At 51.9% G+C, this 18,028-nt stretch overlaps 1 protein-coding gene across 2 annotated transcripts in view; it reads right to left on the reverse strand.

The window, feature by feature from the left end:
* Positions 1–4,691: 4,691 nt before the first annotated feature.
* PPP1R16B (protein phosphatase 1 regulatory subunit 16B) overlaps positions 4,692–18,028 on the reverse strand; it is a gene marked incomplete at both ends in the record, with an annotated part of 60,515 nt that continues 47,178 nt past the window's right edge. The window contains 7 exons of one of the 2 annotated variants that reach the window (XM_080813857.1): positions 4,692–5,201; positions 10,855–11,023; positions 11,115–11,244; positions 12,171–12,246; positions 12,757–12,882; positions 15,747–15,871; positions 17,507–17,610. In XM_080813857.1, coding sequence (XP_080669983.1) covers positions 4,692–5,201; positions 10,855–11,023; positions 11,115–11,244; positions 12,171–12,246; positions 12,757–12,882; positions 15,747–15,871; positions 17,507–17,610 — 1,240 coding nt within the window. The remainder of the gene's footprint in view (positions 5,202–10,854; positions 11,024–11,114; positions 11,245–12,170; positions 12,247–12,756; positions 12,883–15,746; positions 15,872–17,506; positions 17,611–18,028) is intronic. The other variant, XM_080813858.1, reaches the window with a different exon arrangement.

Here is an 18,028-nt window from a genome sequence, read left to right on the forward strand (position 1 = left end):
CCATCCTCTCCCCATTCCCACCCTATCTGTGAAGTTTTTCAAGCCTGAGTGTGGTTGCCTTCCATCTATGTGTTCCTGCTCTGACATTCAATATCCAGTATATATATTGGATGTTGAATATGTGTGTGTGCACGTGTGTGCATTACGGGGCTCCATGTTATTCCAATGGGAACATTTGATAAAGCGAAGGTCATTCCCAATCACCCTTCTTTTCTGGAATTCCTTGGTTTTCACCATCCCCCAGTCTAGAAAGACATCTCCATGTCTGAGCTCTCAGAGCTCCCTTTGTTTTAGGGCCCTCCCGGGAGAGCCCTCTGTGGTGGGGACAGGGACCAGGAGCCCTCCCCTGCCCTCTGTCCCAGGGATCACCTCTGCGAATTCAAATCAGCATAATTCAAGCGAGCTCACAGCAATGACCACAGCCAACGCTAGCAGGTGTTATTAAAAGGGATTTAATAATCTTAATTAAAAACTCTCAACAGTGAATTCTGTCACAGGCCTTGGCAGCTGGAAGCAACTCCACGGGATGCCCCTTCGGGGTGTGGTTGAGCCACGGTCTCGGATCGAGGCCCACCACTGCCACATGGCAAGGAGCTCCCTGGAAGTTACTTCAATACAATATCAAAGATCTGCAAGGAATTTTTTTTAAAAAAAGTTTTAAATATATTAGACTCTCTTGATTGCCATTTTTACACAAAGCTGCTGATACAGTATACAGAGTTTTAACTTTTTTTCACATAAAATACATTTTTCTTAAATGTTCTCTGTACATCAGTGGCTTCTGGTCTGGTGAATTATTGCGGAGGGCTGGGGATCTGCAGACTTTTCCTCAGTGCGTGGGGCCAGGCCCCGCAGTGCAGCTCTTGCAATGCCCGGAGGAGCAGGCCCTCTGGTGAACTGGCCAACAAGAGTCTCCTGCCAAGGAGAGGGCTACAGCTTCTGGCAAAGGAGGTCACTTAGGCAGTCAACCACTGACCACAGGACCCTCTGCTCTTACGTGCACTGGGGCGGGGGAGGCTATCCCCAGGCCACAATAGAAAGAGTTAAATATAGTCCTTCTGGGTAGCTCGTTAAAAACTGCCCTTCTGGAAAGTGCCCCAGTATTCTGCTCTGGGAAAGCAAGTGGGAAAGAGAGCTCAAGATCGAAAGGGATCTGACACCAGTCACCAAAATGGTCGCATGTTATCACAAAGCCAGCAAACCGTGGTGGGGCAGGACAGGGGACACCCCCTGTGAGCTTTCCTACACTCGCTGAAATTGACCAAACAGTGCAGAGCAGTTTCATCGCTGCTGCATATTTGATGGAGAATTATATCCTGAACTCCTCAGTAGAGCCAGGTCTAGGGTTTATTCAACTTCCCTGCATTCTTGCCAGGAACTCACTACCTGATGATGGCCACCAGTTTTCAGTGGTTTTTGGGCACAGGGTGGGAACAAAGGCCAGAGCTCCACCGTGAGCCACGTGGCACATGCTTTGGAAGTAGCCTCCTTTCATTGGCCTGGTCTCAGAGGGAGCTGAGCCTCCAGCAGACCTTGCTAGCTTTTTTCAACCTCCTTGATCCACACCCACCGGGAGGAGAGGCAGACCCGAGGAAAGGCTTCACTGTTAAAGAAGAAGTTCCTCACCTCCCATTATCCATCAGTGGGGCAGGGGGACTCCGTAACAAATGAGCAAAAATGAGCAAGAGACAAGAGTTTCAGAACCTGAGGTGCACTTGGCAGCAAATTCCAGACTCTCGGTTCTTCTACATACTGACCTCAAACTGCTATTATACAATGCCCCAAAGATGCTGGCCTGAAGGCAGCTATCCCTGAAAGTTCCAGACAGACTTGGAAGGGTGTCTCCCTAGAACTCAAGATCCAGCATCTGCATTTAGTAGCAAATGTTATCTGGGGACGGCCACGGCGGCCATTTCCCCGCTGAAGGGTTTTGTACTCTAGGGATTCTAGGAGCTAGAAGCTGGGTTGAAGCTGGACCAGGATATGGTCACTCCGTCTCAAGTAAATTGAATGGGGCTGCTAACAGTCGTGTTCCTCCAGGGATGCAAACTGTAAAACGAGGTCTCCTCACCCTGTCTTGTTCTTCCTTTACCCCAGAACCTAACATAGTGCTTGGTATGTCTCAGCTACTCAATAAACTACGTCAGCAGATAAACGAGTCACCCTGACGCCACCTTGTCCCTCAACACCAAGGAGACCCTTAGGGAAAGTTCCCCAGGTTCCTGAAGCCCTAATAGGGAATGGCTTACCCCGACTGAAAATGAAAGCTGAAATGCCTGGGAGTCTGCAGTTGGCTCCTGTCGGGGAATCAGCTGGGATTCCCGGCCTTCCAGGTGGGGGGTGAACGGCCCAGGAGGCAACCAGTGAGGGGAAAGGAGGGAATGGCCGGAAGGGCTCAGCGTGGGTGATAAGCGCCTTCAGTCTCCGGCTCCCGAGCAAACAGATCGGGAAACCTGCCCGGGCTCCTCCTGGGAATGTATGGCTTCTTCTGCTTGCAGCTTATGTTTGCTCAAGAGGAATTCAGGGTCAGTCAAATCTGAACACTGTTTTAAAGCCAAAGCTATGTGTGTTCTGGATCATCCCCTGCCCGGCTCCAGCCCCAGGCTGACACGATGGAGAGCCAACCCCAGATGCCAGGGCCACAGGAGGCATCGTGCCTGCCGGTCTGCAGCCTCCTGAGCTGCCCCTCCACCCTAGACTGGGTCTGTCCTGGAGCTGGGGTGGGGCTGGCCTGGTGTTGTGACCCTCCCTGCACCCAGGAGCCACCAGGCGCACAGTGACGCCACTGAGCCCTTTGCTCTCTGACCAGCTGCCCTGCTCCTGGTAAAGCATCCACCAGGCCCCTGGGATCCAGCTCCCTTTCTGGGCTATGGGGTCATGGAGGCCACAGCGGGGACGGGGACTGATAAACAGCAGACCCCATCACTAGAATTGTGGCACGGGGGCGGGGAGGGGTTTCTCCAGCCCTAGCCCCCTCCCTCCGGCCCAGGGGCCCCTCAGGGAGAATTTCTCATAGGCTCAGAAAGAAGATTAGAAGAAACCCAGAGTGGTCCCCTGAATCCGGGAATCTGGACTAGGGGACCCCTTCAGAGCTCTAAGGAGGTAGTTTCAGGACAAATAAAAGGCGCAGGGCAGGGGACAAACCTGCTGCTTATTAAGTACACCAGTAGGTTCTGGCTGAGCCTGTGGACAGCAGTTTCAAGGGGGCTCTTGAGAAGATGGAGGAGAGAGACAGGGGGCAGCCTGCCCTCCCCAGTGTTAGGGAGATAGTGGCTGTGAAGCTGTTGGGCCGTGGGAAGGTCCAACTCCAGCCCCACCACCGCTCTCCTGAATGCAGTGCAGGGTGTTGGCTGTGGGCATCTTGGATTTGCAACCATGGGGTGTCACCACTCCCACGACAGCAGGCTGGGAGCCCCTGGGCCCAGCAGGATCTCACAAGGGCCACCCGGCAGACTTGTCTTACCAAGCATTCCAGAAAAGGCAAAGCTGGGCCGGGGGTCCTAAGCATTGACTCTGGGAGGAGTGGGGGGCTTCCAGCAGTCCCCCACTGCTCACTCTGATGGCTCAGGCTGAGGAAGCCTAGCTGACAGAGGCTGGACTGAAGCCACCTGAATATTCACAAAGATGGCCCAAGGCACTGGGCTCGGTCACGGCCACTAGAGATGCTCACAGAAATGAACGCCAACTCACTCCTCGCCCTTGAAAGCCCTTCCAACACAAGCTACATGTTTCCAACACCAGTCAGGAAAGCCTAGTGATCATGATGCTATCCAGGAAAGAAAGCAAGAAAGCAAGTTCAATTATCTCCCACCTGGAGTCCTGTAGCCTAAGAGAATTCTTTTATCAAGTTCACTTTTGGATACACTAAATTTATTCTCCCTTCCCTCTAATTTTTGATACTTCCATCCAGAAGTAAAATGTGACTTGGATTATTCCAGGAAAGGAAGAGCCTGGCTCTCCACCTCAGCCTCCGGGTGGTCACACTGCTGGCTCTTGGCATGGGCAAGGCTCTGGGGAGCAGGTCACTGCCCATCTCATGGACCCATGTCGGCTCATAGCTCCCTCTGATCAAAGAGTGGACCTCCGGCTCCTTCCAGATGTGGATGGTGGCCCAAGCCCCAGTATGATTCTGGGTAGGACTGTGGGTCTCAGCTTAGCAGGCCCTGTTCCCAGCTAAAGCCATGTTGGCAGTGGTGACAAAACAGAATCTTAGCCTCAATCCTTTTGGGAAAAGCCCACAAATTGTCAGTCCCACCTGCTTCCCATGAGCCCAGCTGTATCATTCCTACACATGGTTGAGTGTGCGTGTGTGTGCACGCGCGCGTGCGCATGCACACACACGCACGTACGTGCACACCGATATTTGATATGCGGGTACTGGTCCAGAGAAGCCTTTACCAACAATAGAACCAGAATCCCAGCCCCCCCTCCCAAATATGACAGCGGGGAGAGTTAGGAAGCCACGATGGGCCTTGTTTCTGATGGCAGACAATGCAGCAGGAAGCAGAACCGTGGGACGTGGCGATGCTATGGCCGCTGGGTGAGAGGTGGGGTCAGCGTTCCCCTGGAAAGCAGAGCCCACCTCCCCGCAAGCTGCCCTCTGATGTCTCCCCAGCCAAGGCTGCTGGGGGGGGGGTCCTGGATCCCAGAGACCCTTCCCCAAAGCATCTCTCTCCTCCATCACACAGAGACTAGGAGATGCGGCAGCAGCCGTGGACCTTTTCCTCCATCTCCTCCATGGGGGCCTTGAACTTCAAGAGCGGGGGATCTCCGCTGGTGACAGTGTAATAGACCGAGGCGCCATTGCTGCTGTATGGGGAAGTTCTGCCTCCGATCAAGGGGGCCTTGCCTTCGCTGCTGCTCTCGCCCGTCCTGGCCATGCTGCTGCCCAGGTGGGTGCTCAGGAAAGGGTGGCTGAGCAGCTTGGCAGCAGCCCGCTGTCGCTTCAGCTCCAGAAGCGTCTGGGGGCTCTGTTCCTTGTAGCCACTCCAGGGAGGGGTGGCGTCAGCCACGCCGGGGTTGCCATAGGCCAGGTTGTAGTCGGGCACCTCATGCACTTTCCAGACGTCCCCGTTGGACAGCGCATACTGGTAGGTGCTGACCGGAGCCCGGAGGCCGTTCTCAACAGGCCCATCCATTTCACTTCGCGGGATCTTGGTAGAGAACTCAGAGAGCAGCACGGGTTTCTCCAGCCGGGGGTTCTGAGGGGGAGAAGGACATGACCAGCCGGTTAGAGGATCTGAACTCACTCCCCACTTGCATCTCTGTGGAGGGCATTCTGGTCTGGACCTGTCCTCCCACCATTTGCCCAACTGGGCTAACAGGACCTGCAATCCGTTTTGGGGGGACTCACCAATCTGTGTTTTGGGAGAGCTGACTGATCCCCATCCTTGCCACAGGGGCTGGATCATGACCCCAGGTCTGGCCCCTCAACATACTCCCTGCAGGAGTTGGTTCTTGACTGAAAAGGAGTCCATGAAACTGAGCCCTTGGATGTGCACCAGAAAGAGAAGTTCTGTGTGTGCAGAACTCGAGGGTAGTGAGAATGTTGGAAGCTGGGGGCCTAGAGAGACTGCACGTCAAATGGCCTGCTTGACATCGAACCTGACACTGAAGGGAGACCGAAGGGATGCACTGAGAGCCCCAGGACCCAACTGGTCCCAGACTTTGCAGTGACACGAGCTGAAAAATTCCTGTTTCATGGCACCCAATTTTAGCTGAGTTTTTGGTCACTTGTAATCCTTCCTCTGTATTCCCAGCAAATACCCACTCTGAAAGGCAGAGATTCTAACCCAGAAATCCCTGGATAACAAGAGCTTTAAAAGGAGCTGCCACCTAGAAACTACAAACTAAAAGGTGGCTACATTTGGTGAACACAGAAATGTAAAGCATAGTAAAACTCATCATAAATGAAGTCAAAAGACACATTAAAAAAAACTGCAACATATATGACAGAAAAGCGATTAATTTCCCAAATAAACCAGAACTCTTAAAAATCCATTTTAAAAAGCCCAACTAGGGGCGCTTGGGTGGCTCAGTGGGTTAAAGCCTCTGCCTTCAGCTCAGGTCATAATCTCAGGGTCCTGGGATTGAGCTCCACACGGGCTTTCTGCTCAGCAGGGAGCCTGTTTCCCCATCTCTCTCTGCCTGCCTCTCTGTCTACTTGTGATCTTTGTCAAATAAATAAATAAAATCTTTTAAAAAATTAAAAAATAAAATAAAATAAATAAAAAGCCCAACTATCCAACAGAAAAAAAAAAAGGAGACTAATGTGCAGCTCATGGCAATGATAATAATAATAAGAAGAAGTAATAATAATATTATATGTAATTATAATATTATTATTATTATTAAACATATGCTATTATATTTATAGCATATAAACACAGGAGAAAATACTCAATCTGGCTCATAGTTAATGATATGAAAATTAAAGCAACAAAATATCTTTTTACCTGTCACACTGACAAATGTTTTAAAAATGTGTTAATGACTCGGCATCGGCAAGAGTGCGGGAAAACAGGCAGGTACGTAAAGTGCCACAGTCTCTTCAGAGGACAACATCACATCATCTCCCCATCCCCCAAAGTTCGTTTTTATGGAAGAATGCATACTTTGCACCAGCAAGCCCATTTCAAGGACTTCATTTCACAGATACATTTCCCCTTAGGGGAGAAAAGCCTGAAAGTCACCATTAGGCGGGTGGGAAATTAGGGCAAGTACTTGTTCTGGAATGTTCTACATCTGGTGAAAAGAACAAAGGCAATCTTCCTGTGCTGACTCGCAATTCCAAGAGTCTCCACTTCTTGGAAAGATCTCCCAGAAATACACAATTAGGTTAAGACACAGTAAGGCGAGGGCACTTTCCACAGCAAGCTTCCCTGTAGGTATGTCTGTTCTTCTAGTGTTTAAATGGCATCTCTGAGCTATGCAGGCAGACTGATGCCGTATTTGCGGCATTTTGTTTTTTTTCAACTTGAATTTCTGTATCTATTTTCTTTACTTCCGGAATGGTCTTGGAAAGACCGCTCTTCATTGTCTAGATCAACGCTTCTCTAACTCTGTGTGCGTATGAGTCACCTGGGGCCCTTGTGAAAGGGTCCGTGCTGAATCACCAGGTCTGGGTTGGAACTTGAATTTCAGCGTTTCTAACAAACTCCCAGTGGTGCTTTGACGAGCACAGATTTAAGACACTAGTTCTCAGCTTCAGAGGCTGGGGAATTAAATCACACTACTACACCTGGGGAGTTAAAAACACTTGCACAGCGCCAATCTGAAGAGGCTACGTTGTGTGATTCCCACTCTATGACATTCTGGAAAAGGCAAAACCATGCAGACCGTAAAACCGTCAGTGGTTGCGTAGGGTTTGGGGAGGGATGGCCGGGTGGAGCAGCAAGCATTTTTAGGGCAGTGAAAGTATTCTGTATGAAACTTTAATGATGGCAAATATGACATCACATATTCGTCAACATCCGTAGAATGTCGAACACCGAGGGTAAACCCTAACGTAAACTATGGGTGTCAGTTAACAATCATGTATCCATATTGGTTCATCATGGTAATACACCTACCACAGTAAGGCAAGATGTTCATACCAGTGGAAACCAGCGGACGTGATAAAGGGGGTGTGTGGAGACTTTAGGTACTTCCTACGTATGTTTTCCATAAACCGCAACTGCTCCAAAAAATCAAGTCTATTGATTTTTTTTTTTAAATACATAAATACAAAGCCAGGGCCCCAGGCCCAAAGATTCAGACTTAATTAGTCTGGGCTGCAACTTAGACACCAGGATTTTAAACCAACAAAAGCAAAAACACTTCCCCAAGGAATTTTCTGGTACAGTTAAGTTTGTGAGCCACTGGCTGAAGAGACAGGGCTGCTGCCTGCCTCCCAAGCCTTGTGTCAGGGCACCAGCTCTGCCAAAGTATGTGCAGGAGGACAGCCCTGATAGCTAACTGGGTGGAGTCTTGGCAGAAACCCAACTTGCGGGTCAGACCAAGCAAACACTCCCTTAGATGACGGGTTTTCAAGGTCTGATGTGCCACCGAATCCCCTGGAGAGCTAGTTAGGGCACAGAGCACCAGTTAAACCCAGAGCCCAGGGTGTATGTTCAGTACATGTAGGGTGGGCCAGAGAATCTGCTTTTCTCACACGCTCCCAGGTGATGCTGCTACTGCTGGTCCAGGGACCCCACTTGGAGAATGTCCACCTTAGAGGCTCTCACAGCCTTTCCAGTACCTAAAGCCTTGAAAGGGATAGGTCAGAGAAAGGAAGGAGCTTGGGGCTTCATAGCTGTGCCCTGCGATCTTGGTTTCCCCCAGGATCTGGGGCCCTGGACCCTGACAGTTGTCCTTGGGACTGGACGTCTGGGTGATTGGCCTGAAGCCCAGAGCTCCTTCCTTTTTCTCTGCAAAGCAGGCCTTTTGTTTGTCTTCACCTAACCCCCAAACCAAGCACAGCATTGATGAGAAAGCTGCAGAAGTTAAGGACAAACTCAGGCCACATCCTCCCACCCCCTTCCCTGCAGGGCTGATGCTTTGTGCCGCCCCATGCCAGTGAGAACTTCTGGCAGAGTCCTGGGCTATGAGATCTGAACAAACACGGGGACAGGTGGGTGCGGGGGGAAGCAGCTGCTTCCCTGAGGACTTCTTTCTTTTTTTTTTTCCCTGAGGATTTCTTTAAGAATCTCCAGTGTCTCCCACAGATCAATAAGGAAAAGAGAGCAACCCAATGAAAAGGGGCAAAAGAACAGACACTGCACAAAAGAAGATACGCGGTCAGCCCATAGGCACGTGAACAAGCGTTCTCCACCATCCACCATCAGGGAGATGCAAATTTAAAATGCAAGCAGCAGCAGCAAGCCTGCCAGGAGGGCTCAGATGGAGAGCGATGTTACATCGGGGACTGGCACGACGAGCTCAGCGCGGCTGCTCACAGAGCAGACGGGAACAGTCACTCTGGAAACTTGTGTGACAATATCTCTAGTAGCCTCCCCGTGAGCCGTTCTGCATTCCTGGCTACGCAGTCCTACAGAAAATAGGGCTTATGCCTACCAAAAATCTTGTCTAAGAATGTTTTGAGCAGCTTCATTCACAGTAACCCCAAACTTGAAACAGCCCAAATGTCCACCAGCAGAAGAATGGACACATGCGCTGTCGCATATTTAAACAAAAGAACTCTCCAGAGCGAGGGAAAAGACTGAGCTACGGCTCTGTGCCTGCACAGGGATGAGTCTCAGGGTCCCCAAGGAAGTCAGACACACAAGACTACAGACTGCTGGGGGCCATTCACATGCAGATGTGGGCACAAAACTCCTCTTCAATGTTCAAAGGTAAACAGAGCTGCCTTTAGGGCAGGAGGACTGCTGACACGGAACCCGGAACTTTCTGGGGTGATGGAAATGCTCCACGCATTCATCTCAGAGGACACGTTTATAAAAGTTCAACTGAAAAATCCATTTCAAATTCGTGTACTGAACATAACTTCACCGCACTCACAAAGGAAAGTTAAGTAAATGTGATTTAATTTCAGTCTGCATCTCTCTTCCCCCTGACCCTAGAAGTAGGCACAACAGAGCCTCTGAGGCGCCCTCTCTGTCCCCAGCCAGGGCTATGACTGGATTCCCTTGGGTGGGCACCTTTCCTGGCTTCAGATCAGCCTTCATGTGACCTCTCTGTTCCAGATGGGGGGCAGGTCCACAGAGATGCGCGGGCACTCTGGGCTAATCATTTTTCATTCCACCAAAGCAATACTTTCCAGAAATGTTTTCAGCTGCTTATCATTGGTGGATATACCAAAAAGGCAGACCACTGCTATGGACAGTCAGCCTCTCTCTTTCTGTCCCCAGCAATTCTGCTCTGGCCCCAAACTTGCTGGCCCCACTCAGCAAGCCAGCAGCCGTGCATGAAACCCAAGCCTGTTGGTACTGTGTAACACAGGGTCCTCCCAAAATCCCTGGTCACCCCATGCGTCTGAATGTGACTTTAGTTGGAGGCAGAGTCTTTGCAGATATAATAAGTTAAAATGAGGTCATCCTGGATTGTGGGCGCTAATCCAATGACTGCTGTCTAAGAAGAGAAAACAGAGACACAGACACACACAAGGGAGAAGCCATGTGACCACAGAGGCAGAGACTGGAGTCTGGCGAGCAAACCAGGGCATGCCTGAGCCACACGAAGCTAGAAGAGAGGCACGCAACAGATTCCCTTTTGGAGCCCGCAGAAGAAACCAACGCTGTTGACACTTAGATTTTCGACTTCTGGCCTCCAGAACTGTGACAGAATACACTACTAGGGATCTGGGCTACCAAATTTGTGGAAATGGGATCCAGCGATACTAGGAACCGGCATCCCCTTAAGAAAGCAGTTCTACACCCAGACCAGCAGCTACTCTCAGAGCAGGCTTCTTAGGGCTCCAACAAGTACCCTGCTCAGTATTTCCAAACATTTTTCCCAACCAGATGTGTTCTGTAAACACAGTTCTCCACATATTGTTATGTTCCCCCCCCCAGAACATTCTAGTGCTGTTAGCACCCAGGGGTGCTGCTGTACTGAGCCTCTCCTTTGGGGAGCCCAGAACCAGATGTGCCAGAGCGCAGCAGGCACACAGCAGGGACTTCTTGTCTGTTAGGAGACCCTCCTGGCTGCCAAGGCTCCCAGTTCTGACTCTCACACACCAGGACTGCCTCAGGAAGCACAGGGGCCACCAGCACCAAAGGGGTCCAGCTGGTGTAAGGGCACTATCCAGCAGCCCTCCCTCTGCAGGCTCTGAGATGAAGAGGCCAAGACCATGCTGGGGCCCTGTCCTCCTTCCCAGTATCAGCTGACACCGAGGCAGGGCGCAAGGCCACTCACTGGGTCCTTATTCTCTTGGTCTGTCCTGGTCTCCCTGATGTCCCCGTTGTAGGTGGCAGTCCGTTGGTCCTCTGCCGCACTCCGCTGCTGCCACAGTATGGCCTCTCCCTCATACTCCTTCCTGTACAGGTTGGTCCTGTCCGACAGGCTGGCTCGACGCACCACCTTCCTGAGGGGAGAGAGGAGCTGCTGGAGGGCTGGGCCCAAGTGCCACAGGCAGGAGTGCCCCCAGGGACCACGGCTGGCCTGCCCCAACTCACCCACGGCTCCCTGCGCTGGACGTTCTCCGGCTCAAGGATGACTTGTGTCTCAGCTGTGACTTCATGATGACGTCATGCTTGTGCTTTAGCTCCAACAGCAGGACTTTGAACTCCTCCTCCTCACACAGGTCTGAAGCAGGGGAGGAGGCTGTTGTGGGGAGCAGTGCCAGGACCGGTGGCCCCCAGGAGCCCTCCAGACCACAGGAGCTGCCACCCAATGCACTGAAAACTCTCAGCATCTTTGGGGGGCATCCAGAGAGGGGAGTAAACAATGCTGGTCTCACTTCCTGGGCTATACCCCAATCCTTAGAGGATAAGAACAGGAAACCCAGGACCCATATAGTCACAGCTCCTAAGGTTCTCCACTATGACCAAAAGATCCATCCACCTTCAGTAGTTTCCAACGGGAGTCATCAACTCTCCAGTGATATAGGAAGTATCAAGAGAAACAAGCAGGTACTCTATGTAGCCCAAGCCAAAACTTATATATATCTCGGATCATATATACCTACACGTTCAATCCAACCAATTCCTTCATTCCTCTACCCACCTAGTCACTGACCCAGCCATCCAACCATAGATTCATCCCTATCCACCCATCCACTGATGGATCCATTCATCCATCCACCCACCCATCCATCCACCCACTCATCCATCCATCCTCCATTCATCCACCCATCATCCATCCACCCACCCATCCATCCATCCACCCATCATCCATCCATCCTCCATCCATCCATCATCATCCATCCACCCATCATCCATCCATCTACCCATCATCCATACAGCCATCCATCCATCCATCCAACCTCCATCCATCCATCCACCCATCATCCAGCCATCCTCCATCAACCCACTCATGAATACATTTATCTATCCATCCATCCAGCTGTCCATCTGTACAATCTATCCTTCATTAACTTATTCATTCATTTTGTTACCCATCCACATACCAGTTCACCATCAAGCCAACTCTATATTTTACCCAATTATTCCACTATCTATAAAAACACTGATGAGTAGCTAAGGGTGTTCTGGATTGTATGTTGGACTTACCTATTGGCATTTCATCCATGGATGTCCTAGCACTGAGACTAGCCCCATGGGACACCAACAACTCTGCCATCTGCATCTGAAACACAGGAAGAAGCCCACATTCCCCCTGGGCTCAAAAAGCCTGGGAGGTAGATAGAGTACCCCCACGTTTCTCAGGATCTGACATAAAGAGTGATGGGGCAAAGCCAGTTTGCAGGGAAGGCCCTGCACCCTGGAGGCAGGAATCCTGGCAACACAATGGGCTTGACACCTCCTCCAGCATTCCTGGGCCATGCCAAGGGATAGGAGAAGGAGTCTGCTGTAAATCTAGAGCTCCCAGGCATCTAAGGAGGGACTGCAAAAGCTGCAGTCAGAGTTTTCTATCTGGGAAACAGAGGGAAAAAGGACCAAATCAGAAGCATGAAGAATTTCCTAATTTGGTAAATTTGTTATCATCTTCTTAGAACACAACTTATCAAATGTTTTTGGAAACACTCTAGGTCTTTTCCTATCTCACAAACTAGCTGTAGTCAACACCTTAAGTGGGTCTTGTGAACCAACTGCCAGCCCAAAGGACAGCGGGCGGGTCCCGCGTGCTGAGAGTTACCTGTCCCCAGAAGGCAGCCGCGTGCAGGGGCTCCCACCCATCCCAGTCCTTCACGTCCACACGCACTCCGTGGTCCAGGAGGAGCTCGGCTGCCCGCAAGTATCCGTTGGCTCCAGCGATGTGCAGCTGAAGGGGAGGGGAAAGTGGGTCTTCCCTATGGGCGCCAGTCCCACTTTTAGAGACAGGACAGCCCTCTTCCCAACCCAAATCCCAGCTCATTTCCAGGGATGGTAGAATGGAACAGAAGGAAGCAGAAATCCAGCCACACTGCAAAGTCTTATTAAGGCTACTCTTTATCCTGTGGTTGGTGAGAGGGCCCCTGTGATTAACGCAACAGCACTTACTGAGTCCCTACCATGTGCTGAGCTGGGAGAAAGGGGTTTCAGAGGCCCAGTGTGGTGGTTTTAAAATGTCTACACATTCTTTGATATACCTCCCTTAAGAGAGGAAGTTTAATTCTCTTGCTTTGAATGTGGGCCAGAACAAGTGACTCACTTCTAACAAGTAGGACATTGTGAAGTGGTGGTGTGTGATTTCTGAGGTGAGGTCATAAAAGGCATCACTGCTTCTACCTCCTGTTCTCTGGGATCCATCCCTCGAGGACACAGCAGCCATCACGTCATACAGAGAGGCCGTGAGGAGGTGAAGCGTGGAGGCCTCCTGCTGACAGCCGGCGCTAACTTGCCAGCCACATGAGAGCGCCATCTTGGAAGTGGATCTTCCAGCCCTAGTCCAGTCTTCAGATGACTGCAGCCTCCTGAGAGACCCCCAAGCACAGCTACCCAGCTGAGCTGTTCCCAATTCCCTAACCACAGAAACCATGTGAGGTGATAAATATTGATCCATGTTTCAAGAGGCTAAGTTTTGGGTTTGTTTGTTACACAATAGGCAGTCAGTATGTCCAATAAAGGAAAGCCTCGTGCTGAGGTAACCGCTCTCCTGTCTGACACCATTCAAGGCCTCTGGTGATAGACACCACCCTGGGGACCTCACTTGTCCCATCTGCTTGATCTCCAGAAAGTACATAAAGCATCTAGCACATGACAGAACTCAGTAAGTGATGAACATTCTCAGAGAGCCATGAGGGATGACGAGGAAGGATGGAAAGAAGGGAGGAAGGCGATGAGGTAAAGAGAAACCAGCTGCCTAGCCAAGGTGGGAGACAGAGAGGAGAGCCCAAAGAGGCTGGCAGAAGGTTGGCTGGGAAGAGACCAGGGATCTCTGGGGGTGCTGAGATTTGGGGCAACATCGTTGCAGGCAGTGGGACAGAGAAGCCTCGCCCCAGGAAGCAGCCCTTCAGAACGCAGCCCTGACGGTCAGGCGTCGCCTCATCCTGAGGTACAGCTGCTATAAGGTTCAGGCAAACAGAAGTTTTCCTTTATTTTTCAATTTGCAGAAGAAGCCCGCGGTGTGATCTGGTGCAGGCACCCACGAAAATTACAATAATCATCTGATTTATAAATGTGTGATGTTTGCCAGTTGTGGAGACGACAGCCGGCAGGGCCAGCAGACATTACAATCTGTGTGGCCTCGTACTTGGCGGGGAAAAAAAGGCATGACTGGGATAGGGAGAGCATTAGTGATAATGATGATAGTGTGAACCACTGATACCTACTGAGAGTTTAGAGACTCTGGGCTTCGCATGTCTGGGCTTCGCACCTACATGCAGAATCCCATTTATTCCTCCCAAGAACCTGGTGAGGAAGGGATGATTAATAAACCCCACTTTACTGGGAATTCCTGAGACCCAGTACGGGCCTGGCCCATGTGGTCTGGGCCACCCTGAGGCCAGCCTCAGTCCAAGAAGAGGAAACCTGTGTGTCTAGAGGACCCAGCCACAGACCCAAAGGAGGGCCATCCTGGCTTTGCCTTCATACCGCAGCATTCAGTCTCACTGTGTGACTCTATCTTTGAGGGCTGGGCTGAGCAGGGACCCATTAATGGGTTAACTAGGGGATGAGGCAGAGGGTGGGGCTCAGGAACCAGGTGGGAGAAGGCCAGTTACTATCTTTGGGCCACAGGTCAGGCCTGAGGGGCAATGAGGTCTCTCGGGACTGCTGAGCCCTACCGGGTAAGCTCAAGATTTTGAGACTCCTGAGTGCTCCTGGCCAGCATGGACCTCAAGCCGAGGACAGGGCCCAGCCATTGGTGAGGAGAAGGTGGGTATGTGGGCATCCCAGGCCATGCTCCTGTTTTCAGTTTAAAGCCTCAGAGCCAGACCCTCCCCAATACCGGGCTCCATCTTGTAGGAGAGCCTACGAAGAGAGGTCAAAGTTTCCAATCCCTGACACTTGAGCTGAAAGGATGAGCGGAGCTAATCAGGCAGACCTGAGAGAGAAAGAGCTCCCTTGTTCTCTATCACCAGGGTCTAATGAAGCCTGGGGCACACAGGTTTGTGTTGCCTGGATGGAGGAAGGAACCGATGGATGGATGGTTGGATGGATGGATGGATGGTTGGATGGATGGATGGATGATTGGGGGTGTCTGGACACAGATGTCAAAGAACCCAGGGGATAGGCTGTTGCAGTGAAGTTTGGGGAGGCTGCTGAGGCTGGGCAGAGAGATGGGAGAGGCGATCCTAAGGCAGGGGAATGGACGGTGCAAAGCAAGGTGGCATGCACGAGTGGGTGACTGGTGGCCCCAGTCTTTACGTGGGAGGCACCACTGGAGGAAGGCCACGTGATGAGCTCAGATGGACACCGGGAACATGAGGTAAAGGAGGAACTGGGAGACAGAGCTGGTGAACGACAGGGCTCCTGACCCCCAGCCCCAGCTGAGATTGGCCAGATTCTCCAAGGCTCTGAGCCCTGTTCTGCTAACTCTCCGTATTTCAGGAGCAACCCTGGCCCCAAAGTGAGTCTGAAGGAGGTTCAAGGCCACAGACAGGCCCCAACTGTATCAGCTTAACCTCAACCAGATGCAGGCCCACCTCAGCCCCAGCTGGTCTGGTGCTGAGCCCCCAGCCCGACCCGCCTGGCCCGTGTGCTCACCAGCGTGGCGCCCTGGGCATCTATCCAGTCGAGGTCCTGGCCCGCCGCGATCATACAGTGGATGTCTGCAATCATCTGCTGCTCAGGGGCCGCCCGCATTTCGTTGATTTTCTCTTGGGTGATGCCTGTGCAGGGGAGAGGGGGCCGAGTCAGCACCCCAGGGCCAGGCCCCAGGCAGGGAGGGATGGCAGGGCAGACGGGTGAGGCTGCCAGGCAAGGGAGCAGACAGCCATGCCCACGGGTCACTGTCTCCCAGGCCCAGTGAACACACACCCACGCACTGGCCCACGGAACAGGGGCCATTCCTTCCTGATGCCCAGGAGGCTACACGGGTACTGTTTACTATGAGATGTCCTGTTCCTCTGCACCAGAAATCCCCACCATCCACCTGCCTCCATCCGCTCAAATGGCTGGCTCTGCCTCAGGCCACAGATCTGGCCGGGATCACCCCCCTTGCTGACCTCCCCTGACCACCTAGCTGACCAGGGGCTCTGCTAGTTCCCCTCGTCCCGTCCGCAGCTGCGTTTGCGGCACGGTGCTTCATGAATTCCCATTATGGGAATGAATGAATGGACAAACATATAACTTCTGAATAGCAAAGTGGAGTCAACGGAGGTGGGAGGACCCGGACAGACGTTCTGTAGCCTGAGTCTCTGGCTACAAGTCTGAGTGTTACCGGCAGCAACTAAATGTATTTAAGGAAGCCAAAGTGACATGTTCTATTCAAAGGTCCATTAGATCGAACACTCTGGGACAAAATCTGGGGGAGGTCTGTAAACTGAAAAGGAGGAAAAAAAAATTACAATTTCACTCACATGAACCCTGAACTGAAATTCAGCATTTCGTTCCCTGAAGCCAAAAGTCAAATCCACAGCACAACAAGAAATGCCTGTGACTTTAACACCAACCAAAGTGCACCTACTTTCCTGACGTGCTACCTTGCTATTTCGTGAATTAATCAAGCTTCCACATAACACGTTTAGGAATATTTCGGTAGCTATAGTTTAATATCAGTGGGTTCCTTTATAATCAATCCTGAGATTCTGAGAACTGCATCTGAAAACACGATTCCTAAAGAGGGGCCCAGAGGTTCACCAGACTGGTACAAAAACGCAGACCGTCGGCCAAAGATGGACAGGCAGAGCCCAGATGCCAAGGAATGGAGAGGCCACATCATGGTTACCAGAGCGCCCTGAGAAGGAACTCAAGGGCAGGGTCCCAGCCAGCCCTTACACTGTGGCCAAGGGTCTGGATTTGAGCTGTCTTCTGGCAGAGACCTTCAGAAATATGTCCCCGTGGTGGGGGGGCAGACAGGTCTCTGATTGCTACATTCGTTTCCTCTCTGAAGCTCATTTGTGAGCTGAGAACAGCCCACAGCTTGTTTACCCCAGCCCCTGGCAGCCCGCATGGTGCCTGGCACAGAGCGGGCACCCGCGAATGTTCTTGACTCTTGATTATTTTCCCAAATGGAAATATATCTTTCTCGTGAATGTTTATTGAGTTGGATTGTCACAGCTGACTAAGAGGAGACAGGGCCAGCTGAGGCCGCCCACGCGTGTGGGTGACACGGCAGAGAACAATGCCTCCCTCTGCACAGCACAGCTTTCCAAGGGTCCTTCTGTGTCCTTGTCTTGCTAATCACTGGGATAACCGTTGTAACAAGGATCCATCCCCTTTCCTGAGCGCTGGGCATGAGGTGGGCATGCAGCCGGCTCACTGGCGCACCTGTGCCCACATCAGGGCATGCCGCCTGACCTTACCCTGGTACGCCATGCACGTCTCGATGACATCCAGGGTGGGCTCGTCCTCGCAGAGGTCATACGGCATGTTCCCATCCGAGTTGACAGCGAGTAAGTCGGCCCCACTGCAGAGAGAGGGTGAGAGTGAGGGCCAGGGGAATGTGGCTGGGGTTGGTCTGGCAGCCTCTGCCCTCCAGCCTCTCGCCCGCAAATCCGCTGTGCACCCCAGCGCCCCCAGCCCCTCCCCCTCACTGGGGCCCCCCAGCTAGGACAGCAGCTTCAGGACTCGGCTTCTGCCAGGAGAGCAGCCCCAGCAGACCTCCACCGGTTTCCTGCTCTGTTGGGCCAGCAGGCAGGCACTTGGGGACAAATGTCAAAGTCCTCCCTGGTGACCGTAACATAAATAACACAAATGGCCCTAAAACACACCGTCTTCTTTCATCTTCATCCTAGTCCTTGTTGGCTGTTCCTGTCAGCCCAGCTCACTCAAGAGGACACAGAGACTCAGACAGCAAGTTGTCCGAGGTCACACAGCGAGGACGT

This window comes from Martes martes (assembly GCF_963455335.1).
Source record: "Martes martes genome assembly, chromosome: 9".
In the NCBI taxonomy this organism is placed as follows: Eukaryota; Metazoa; Chordata; class Mammalia; order Carnivora; family Mustelidae; genus Martes; species Martes martes.